A 10,356-nucleotide genomic window follows, 5' to 3' on the forward strand; every position below is an offset into this window, starting at 1 on the left:
AAGACGATAATTCTAAATATATAATTCAAAAACTAACAATAAAAGTAATCTATTTAATATTGTGTGTATATATATATATATATTTATGTATTCTCACAAATTTTTAGTGATTGTTGAATTCATATGAAATTCTTTAGGAAATTTTAGTTTGTATTGTGTTACCACTTTGGGCATGGGAAGATTTGCAGGTAAATTAATATAAAGCCTTTTGTTTTTCGCCTATGACTAAGCTTGGGGGAATAAATAATATAACCAAATTGGGTAATTTACACGTGATGAAGAAAGGTTACTTGGAATGGATTTTGTTTGGTTTGTTTGTTTGTTATACAGCATTTATAAAGGCTTAGTTGCCTTAGAACACCATTTTTGTCACAGATACGCTCGTTGATTCAGTACAACATTTGCAGTGGCTTATCACTGCCCATTTTTTCTGCAATACGGCTTCACTGTTTCTTACCCGTACGTGTATTATATTCTCTAAAAAATGTTAAAAAGCCTGACAGATTTATTGAAAGAGGACAAAAAGACAATTTTACCCCACGCCTTACTCTCTCCACCCCCTCCCATGGATTCCCCCCCCCCCCATTGCTCTGCGAGTCTCCTCTGTCATGGCCGCCGTCGCGCCTCGCTGCAGTCGTTTTGTCTCGTCTCGTCTCGCTGACAGTCACTGCATCAATTGTCGGCGAAGCGAGATGGCGATAGCAGAGAGGCGAGACGAGGCTACTCCAATGAAGCGTGGTGTAGAGGTAAGGCGATGGCCATAGCAGGGGAGACGTGCAGAGTAGGGGGGCAGTGGCCTGTTTTGCAAATTTACAAAATGGACGGGATAAAATCGTCTTTTTATTCCCTTTTTGTGAGCCGCTCGATAAGCCCGTTGGCCCCTGTAGAACGACTCATATCCTCTATATAAGGAAACTTGACAATTCTTCATAATTACTACTTAAAAAAAAATTGATGGTAGTTATTTTCATGTATATGACAAACAATAACTATTATTCGTTAGCTTCATTTATTTTTTTAAATAACTTAACAAAAGATTAACTTGAGATTATATTAATCTTAATAAGTGGACATAACCAACAAAACCTCTATAGGCTTTACCAGTAGCATCATGACCCCATTCACCTTTTAACTCCAAATAAAAACATGGTAGGACTCAAGAGAGTGGGGGTGGCTATGCCTTTGCGGTGCTAAATAAATTTGTTCAGCGATCAATAAATCAAGTGACACCAAATCTGTGACTAAAAAAAAAAAAAAAAAAAAAACTTGAACTTAGTCATAAAAAAATCACTATAACCACTTTACCCGTGCCAACCAAGGTGTGGGTCTTGAAATAACAAATAAAACCGCATGATTTTGCCCGTCCAATGAACCTTCAAAAGGGTACAAAGATTGTTTCCCAGGGCTCATAGAAGTGGCAAACAGATGAATTACCGTACCCCCACCCTGTCAATTTAAAGATTGAAAACTTTGTCAATTGGAGGGCCGAGCCACGATCTTACCCCATCATAACACATAATTCCAAAAGTTCACCCGACATGGAAAAAGGGGTCATTTTTTCTTACACCCCCACTCGATTCTCACTCCGCATCCATCACTTCCGCTCTAGAAAATTATTACCCTTTTAACACTGCAATGCAAAATCATCCCAATAATAGTATAGTACTAGAATCCCGTAAAGTGTAGACTCCTGTGATTACGCATTTAGATTAATGCCAATACTGTGAATGATAATTACAAGAATGTATTTAAATTCATGGCACGGCACATGTTAACACTTGTGATTGTGAAGAAAAATATGCAATGTAATTGTGATATCGCTAATCTTAGTCCCCGTATCTTAGTACAGGCCGTCCACACGTATCTTAATACAGGCCGGAGCTCTCAAATGATTCACAAGCATGTTAGATTACAACCATTGTCACGTGAAGTTCATGTCCAGAAGATTCATGGCATTGTCTTTCCTTATTTGCCGTGTGTTGACCCAACTTATTCTAATCATCCTTGATCGAATAGGTGCCAAGTCAAACATCCAAATATTTTAAATAAACTTTGGAGTGTGTAACCAAAAATAAGAAATTTTAACACTCTTGATTATTAGTCTAATAATAAGAAGTTATAGTTATTTTCTCTGCGAGTAAGATTTAAACGTTTTTAAGCGATCATACATAGAATTTTATATGTTGCTTGGTATGCATAATTTATGAAGTACTATGCAAATCTAATCAATTTATGCAGTGCACACACACACACGAGAGTTGAGAACAATAAGCAAATTGTGGACTTTCTTACTCTCTTTAACTCTTTTGGATGAGCTTTTGTCCTTGTCCACGTTACAGGTGCAAAACTTGAACTCGATCCCTGTACACGTGCTTGTCATTAGTGCAACATATTGAGAGTTCTCTAAGGGAAACATAATCAATCTGTATCCATAATCTGACCCGTTTTAGCTGACTTTTTTGTATTAAAAAACGTTGTCATTATAGTGGATTGACTAACGAATTGGCAAATATTATAAGTGACTTTTAGTGCGCGATGAAGTTCGGTTCGGTTCATGTTCAGAGCCCATAAAGGATCCGCCGGTCCCCGGGATTGTAAGAGTCAAAAAGGCAATAAATAAAGGGGACAGAGGAAACTAAAATGGAACCTGAACACAGCCATCAACAGACGAAAGTAAAAGCTGTCCATTGCTATACATGAATGAGTGGCTGGACCCACCCACGTATCATCTCGCCTCGAGAAAGTTTCTAGTGCTCCCGAAGCAGCATCTACCTTGCCCATCAACGGCATGAAATAAGTGACAAAAACTTCAACTTCCCAGTCCCCCTCATGAATAACTAATTCTTTCCATTCCGTTTATTATTAAAAACAAAATCGTAACTCCAAATAGAATAATGTTAAAGAAGCAAGAACAGGGTGTTCTAGTTGTTCATGTGATTTTATTAGCAAATCTGCGAGATCAGGAGAGTGTATCAAATACTGATAAAGGAAGGAGATGAGGGTTTATCAAATGAAATTAAATATCAAACTCTGCCATCTGAAATGGCGTATTTCTTGTCCAATCCCCGATTCTCAATCTCACCATCTACGTATCTGTTAGCCAATCAATTTTGCATCAACTTCACATATCTGATATCTGGGATGAAATGGCAAAGGAAATGAGAGCAACTGAGCAAGTCGACAACAATTTCTACAAAAAAAAGAAAAAAAAGACAACTTTTCTTGTTAATAAAGGAAAATGATCAAATGATCCATCCTTCACGGTCTTATGGTTAGCATAGCATATTCTATGTGGAGTACATTTTCAGTTTCAAATCTTATGCTTCAGCTGTCCTCATCCTCAAAATCAATCCATCCACGTGCCTGCAATTAATGAATGCCACTCAATTTCCCACAACCAATCCCCATCAGTCCCAGTCAGGTGCATCCTTCAACCTGCAAGTAAGGCATTAACTATAGACACTTAAATTCCCCATAGTACCATATAACAAAGGAGAACATATAGAAAAATGGTAATATCATCATACTGATCATAAGGGACATGCTGAAAATCATATATGTTAAGTTCCTGATCCTACCTTTGAAACATGTTACCATAAAATATTTAACTCAAAGTAAGTAGTAATGCTTTGCCAATTGGATAGAATAAACATATTTCAAGGCTCTATTCGCTCAAACAGTTGACTGCATTAAGTGCAGTAACACAATGTGAAGGTACTTAACCAATTACCTCGAAACTCCAGCGTGTGGCTGCTTACGTTGAATTACTGAAATACTAGAGGAAGGGAATGAACTAACCAGAAGTTCTGTCCCCTCCAAAACCTGACTGTAGATATTCAGTTTGATTTAGATGACTAACATCACCCCACGACTTTATGGTCCAAATATCCCCATCAGATAGGTGAAATATATTTACAGATGCATTTAGTACACTTCCAGGTTGCTCAGTTGGTGAAGCCCGCACATAAAGTGCTCTGAGGACACCACCATGAGTGACCATGACCACTCGCTCTCCTACAAGATATATGAACAAACAGGAGCAGATTACAGCAGGTTATTCTGCATTCAAAAAGCATATGATCACACAAACCTTCTAATTGCAAGTGTGAGAATTTCAGTAATATTTTTGTCAACAAAGAAACAGAAGGTGTTCCTAAAATCTCATATGAAATTAGAGAATGTTCAGTCCCAGAGATCATTTCTGAGACGCCATAATCCAGAGATGATGAACTGAATCAACTGATCCCTTCTGTAAGTTCATTTTACACATATATTCGCTGATATTTGATTGGATTTACTGGCTGCTCTTTTTTCCCAATGAGATTTCCTCGCCATTCATTATTTTAGCTGAACACATGAATGGAGATGTATCCGGAGGTTTCCAATAGAGGCAGCCGCTAAGATTATAGTGATTTGATGCATTAAACGAATATAAGCTTTTGTGTGCATCGATAAACTCACTTGGATTTGTAATATTGATATTATTGCAAAGCAACTCTAATATCCTCCAGAATATGATCAGGTTTTCTTTGTGTGATACAATTATGCTCCAAGTGTACTTCCAGTATATCCTGCAACTAAGTAGGAAATTGACCAACCAACATGCATACACTTAGAATAGCATAGGTTTAGCACACCGATTCCCAACCCAAAAAATCAGGTATTGAAACTTCTTTTATCTTTTTTATGGTATTTGAGTAATCAATCTTTAAAAGTTAAAATATCAAGGTTGAGACTGCATCAATAGCTCCAGGATGACATGTTTGTTAGTTGAATAACAATGACAAGCCTAAATCCCATTAGAGGATTCTAGCTTGCCAATCAACTCAGGCTTATAACTAAAGGGGTGGGGGAAGAAACATTTGAACAGAACATTTGGATCATTCCTCAGGCACAATGGTTCCAATGAAAATTTACTGTGATCACCTATATGCTTGCTACCAATTCTCTCCAGCGCGGATGTGCAGCGGTCATACAGTTGAACAAAACTTTCCCCACCACCCTGCAAATGTATTGTGAGAAAAATATCACATAGATGACAAGGAATGTGTTTGAAATAAGGCTTCAAACCAAACAAGACCCTGTAAATGTATTTACAGTATGTTAATGAGCAGTTACAAGACATTAATGCATATCAATATCCTCCACTTCCCCTTCTCTCAGAACATACGCAAAGAAACTGACATCTATTCCCTCTTGCGGCACTTTTAGGAGTTTGCATGAAAAGAAAAGGATATGACAGACAACAAATCCCTAGCAAGCTATCAAGCTAACGGAACAAAATAAGTAGCAAAACAAAACTATGAATAGGAAATTTTCATTGAGAAAAACAAAAATATAGCTTCTACTGCAATAATAGTAATAAAAACTAATTCAACACAAGCTTGTGCTGGAATGATCCTCTTGTTTCTGTTGTGATTGTGCATTCTACCATAAGCAGGAAGCAAATCAAGGGTCAAGGACTTGCTTGAACAAATAGTTCCAGATTCAGGATTGTGAAGTCCCTATTGAAACACAATACTAAAAGCCTGCAGTTAGAAGGCTTTATGGAATTAACTTCAGGGTACAAATGGGCAGCCCAAGTGCCTCAGCCCATTGAATAATGTAATCTAAAACAAAAAAGTTAACTCAAACTTGATTCTGGATTTAAATAGCCCCGCCAAACACCTGCAGGTATAAATAGTGCTTCTAATTTGGGCAGGAAAAGTTATGCTTCAGGCAGAGGCAAAATTTTGCTAGATGAGGACAGTGTGATCCATTTGCATACATGTTCTCATCAATTTTGAGGGGAAGAGCAATTAACTTTTTAATGATAAAAATATGCAATAAATGAGTGCTCACTGGGATTTCTTGGTCAGTTCTACGAGACAAAAGAGCTCGGTAAGCCTTAGGAGAAATTTTGGCTGCTTCATGGAGTAGAAGACCTTGAAGATCTCCCAAATGTCTTTCCCGTAGATCTGGATCTTTACTAACCTGAAATAAAGCACTCCAAATTGACATGAGATTGCAACATGTCAAGATAGAATCCAATGAATAAGCTTACAGTTTTCTAAACAAGGAAGTCAAGGTCAAGGCTTCATAAGTAAATTAAACCAAGATGGCTGGAACATGTTTACTTCTTTTTCTTTTTTAATTACTGATCCCATATGGTGAGATTAAGGCTTGGGTGGTATTGTTGTTAATTACCAAAAGAATCATATCCTAATTGCAAGTTAACCCCCAATGAAACTACCACTTAACAAGAATGAGCATGTTAGCCATTATAATTCTCAAGACAGCATGGTCCTACTTTTGGGGCACCAATCCCATGGAAGCCTCAAGTTCTTAACCTGCGATTGGAATCAACCTTAATTAATCTACTTTTTGTTTGAATTATTAGCTTTACCATTCTAATTATGTCAAAGTGCCTAACAAATTCATATGTTTTTCAGCATGTCAAAGTGCCTAATAAATTCATATGATTTTCAGCAAAACCTTCAGGTTGCATAAAACAAAAATCCACATTATCAGCATATGTAAACATGAAAAGTAAACAGTTGAAACACTGAGTTCAAGTACTAGAAAAAGAAAAATAAAGTTTAAAACTGTGCTGAACTGTGAAGTCAAAAGACTCCGTAGACAAAAGTCAGTGTTTATGATTGGCATATAATACACATCTTTCTTTGACCAAAGATTTTGCTAGGATTCTCATTTCAATGTTCATATTGGGTTCTATTACGATAAAGTACTAAGCCTCCTAACTGCTTCTTCGTTTTCTTCTCCATCATTGACCAATGTTTCAGTCATAGAATGGCAATTATCTTTGTTAACATTCTCCAGTTGCTTGAGACCCCACATAAAACATGTTTCATCCTCCTCCCATGTTCCACTGCAGTTTCCATATAACTGGATGAAATTGGGGAGTACAGTACAAAATATGAAATTGCCTTTCATAAAAATTACATAATTTTTTCTCAACATGTTGCTGAACTTGGTGGAAACTTGCATCTTTTTCTTCAGCGTGACTTTTTTCTCTTAAAATCCCATGACAAATTCAACATATGGTTCAAGTTTCTTCGAATGGAATTTATCACCCTCGTCTTTATGTCATCTCACTTTTTTCTTGCCACACATATAGTGATCAACATATTTTCCCTCTCATTGTATATTATTGATTATGCCATTGCAGTCCAATTTTCCTACAATCACAACAGTGTCTATCATGTGTTTATTAACTACTGACTTCTTTATCAAAGTTAGTATCATTCTTTCAGGTGCCTAAAAGCAACAACTGAGTTCCTTTTCTAGAATAGTAGAATTCACATATCTTAATATGTGAAAATATCATTTTGCTTCTCATTATCAACTCCCAACTGCTACTAGAGAAAGTTGTGCATTTGTTTTCCTGCTTCGTGTTTCTTCCACATTTATAAACCTATAGTTAGTTGAAGACAAAACAATGCCTTCCCCCCCCCCCCCCCCCCCCCCTCTCCCTCTCCGGAAAAAAAAGAAAGAAAAGAAATGAAAAGAGAGAGAGAAAAAATAGCGGCTGCACAATTGAATAAATAAACACTAGATGTACCGATTAAGCCATACAGCAGGATTGATATACTACTCTTATCTTTCACTTTAAAAATAAAAGGTGCCACATTCAAAATATTGCTTCCATTTCCATACCTCCACCCCACCACAGCTGCTTGCTATTTTCTCTGCTGTATCAATGGCCCTCCTCAAGTCAGACGAGTATACAACAGAGATCTTACGCTCCATGGATAATCGATGACCAACCTTTCAAATATGGAAAATTGTCAAGAAATATAAAGCAAGGGCATCTGAGCATGTCAAGTGATTCATTACTTACCGCAGCTGCTTGCTGTCTCCCAACATCATTTAATTCAACATCCAGTTGGCCCTGGTTAGATTGAATTAGCAGGCAGATAAGTCTGACAGAACTAGCAGGCAGATTGATAAAAAATAAAAGAATGGGAAATATACTAATAGATACAACAGATAGAGAATCAAACTAGAGAGGGGGGGGGGGGGGGGGGGGGGTAACAGCATACTTGCGAGTGTGTTCAAATGAAAACCAAGACTAAACTTAATACCCTAATGCATATAGATAAAAAAAGGAAAAAATTTTAAGTTCTACAGGAATGATGTGAAAATATCATGTCACTCACTAGTACATTTAGCAGAACATAGTGTATTTTGAGTATAAGTCTTTAATTTTGTTACTTTTGATCTTGCTAAGTTTAGAAGTTAGCCGTGCCCACATCTTACTGCTTGCAGTCCACTGACATAGTATGCAACTGTCAACTTGCTTACCAATTAATGGTATACTTCATGTCTGTATAACATATGGAGTACAAGAAAAGATAAAGTGTAGTGGTCTCTCTCTCTCTCTCTTTACCCCCTTACCCCCCCCCCCTTCCCCCCCCCCCCCCCCCCTCATTTTTTTAATCTTCAAATTCCTCCATTTTTGGAGGTAATGACTTGTGCTGTGAAGGATTGGGGTTTCTCTTCCTTCCTCTGCTCTAACTCATCAAAACAACTGATAAATGAGGGCAAACACCCTTTTCTGTGCTTCTAGAACCAATTCTCCAGTACAAAGTTATGGCATCTCTGGTAATGTTAATTAAGTTGATCAATAACAAAAAAGAGTTTCAAGTAAGATTCAGTCAAGCTGTCTTCTCAAAATTATGGTACCAGTGGCAATGCTAGTTAACTTGATCGATGACAAATAGTGTTTCAAGTCAGATTCAGTGAAATTGTATTTTAACAAAATTGCCTGAACAAGACAATATTGTCAGAGGTAAAGTGCTAGTGCTGAGCCAATTGGACAACAATTTAATTGCTTAAATATCCGAAAACTACGTAATACAATGTCTGAAAGATCGTAGATGCTAATAATTTAGTCTTAAATTAAACTGAATATATCAACAGTGGCAAACCACCAGACCGAAAAAGGGAAACAAAGACAAACTTGTTCTTCTACATTATAAAAACGTGCGCCCGACCTGCAGTCTCTTTGATGCATTCCACTCTGTTTCGCCATGTCGTATCACAACAATCTCCGCATACTCCGATTCCTTAGTCCCAGATATCCTGTCATCACAGTAATCAAATTGGGGTAAAACCCTACCCAGAAATCACCATTGAAAAAACACAAATGATATGTTTGGATCGCATATTTCACAATTGCTAGGGGATCAAAGATTCAATCCTCGCTCCTAAACAACACCATTAGGCCAGTTTGTTTGTTGGCATCAAACTTCGAGATATAGAATTCACTAAAAAAGGAAAAATTAGTAATTGCAGCGATAAATCTGTGAATATCGCACATACATTTATTTGTATGATCGGATGTATTTATACACGGACCTGGAATCGAAGTCCGCCATTGACAAGTCTTTTGAAGCTCGTGTGGTTCACGAATAATGGAGCAAGGGAGAAATCGTCTGCGCCCTGTTTGTAACGAAAGAATTTCACAAAATTTTAAATAATGAGGAAATAGTTTACACCTTTATTGGAATTTTTGACGAATTTATTTTAAATTTTAAATTTTTGGGTATCTATATATATATTATAACAAAACAGCCGTCAAAATTTTTCCCGCCAATTTTCAGTTACTATTTTAATATTTTATTATATTTTTTAATTTTTTTTTACCCAAAATAGAATTTTTATAGGTCATTAATTAAGTCTAGATTGGTGAAAAACATGTAGTTCTTAGAACACGTAAATGATTTTTTTATGGTTGAATAGAGTTTGGAAAATGTGTAAGCATGCTGATAGATGAAGAGACAAGATGTAATCTATATTATTAATTTTTAAATATTAATATAAAATATTAATTGAAATAAATTACAAAAAAATAAAACTTTTTTAAATCGAGAGAAATCTTGAGATATCAGGTAATACCGTCGAATACTAACTGCCAAGTAAATTTTTTATTTTATTTTTATTTTATATATAGTTTAATTAATTTAAATTTATTTTTTTATAATTTTAAATGTTATAATTTTATATATAACTTAAATGTTATAATTTTATTTTTTAACTTTATTTTTTTTATTACTTCCTTAAAAATGTGACATGTCTTAAATGTGATAATTAATTGCTAGAGGGAATATGTAAAATCATGTATGAATAATCAATTTTAAAATTTTGATTATTATTATTTATATAATTAATTGATTATTTAAATTATCTTTATTTTATATATAGTTTAACTATTTTAAATTTATTTTTTTATAATTTTAAATGTTATAATTTTATATATAACTTAAATGTTATAATTTTACTTTTTAATTTTATTTTTTTATAGTTTAATTTGTTGTTTTCTTAAAAATGTGACATGTCTTAAATGTGGTAATT

General features: G+C 35.5%; 1 protein-coding gene across 5 annotated transcripts; it reads right to left on the minus strand.

Annotated features, from left to right (window-relative positions):
* Positions 1–3,137: 3,137 nt before the first annotated feature.
* Positions 3,138–9,466, minus strand: LOC127803534 (phosphoglycerate mutase-like protein 4). 5 transcript variants are annotated; one of them, XR_008023529.1, is made up of 8 exons: positions 9,361–9,466; positions 8,997–9,084; positions 7,841–7,891; positions 7,657–7,767; positions 5,842–5,973; positions 4,927–5,002; positions 3,731–4,014; positions 3,138–3,435 (listed from the first exon to the last, which is right to left on the minus strand). XR_008023529.1 is itself a non-coding variant. In XM_052339819.1 (8 exons), the coding sequence occupies exons 1-8, from the start codon at positions 9,378–9,380 to the stop codon at positions 3,431–3,433; spliced, it is 699 nt and encodes a 232-aa protein (XP_052195779.1). In that variant the 5' UTR covers positions 9,381–9,466; the 3' UTR covers positions 3,138–3,430. The 5 variants fall into 5 exon arrangements, 4 of the variants coding, with proteins under 4 accessions (XP_052195779.1, XP_052195777.1, XP_052195780.1 ...); XM_052339819.1 differs by having other exon boundaries at positions 3,799–4,014; XM_052339817.1 differs by having other exon boundaries at positions 3,138–3,453; positions 3,799–4,014.
* Positions 9,467–10,356: the final 890 nt, after the last annotated feature.

The sequence above is a fragment of the Diospyros lotus genome, chromosome 6 (genome assembly GCF_014633365.1).
Source record: "Diospyros lotus cultivar Yz01 chromosome 6, ASM1463336v1, whole genome shotgun sequence".
NCBI classification, from domain to species: Eukaryota; Viridiplantae; Streptophyta; class Magnoliopsida; order Ericales; family Ebenaceae; genus Diospyros; species Diospyros lotus.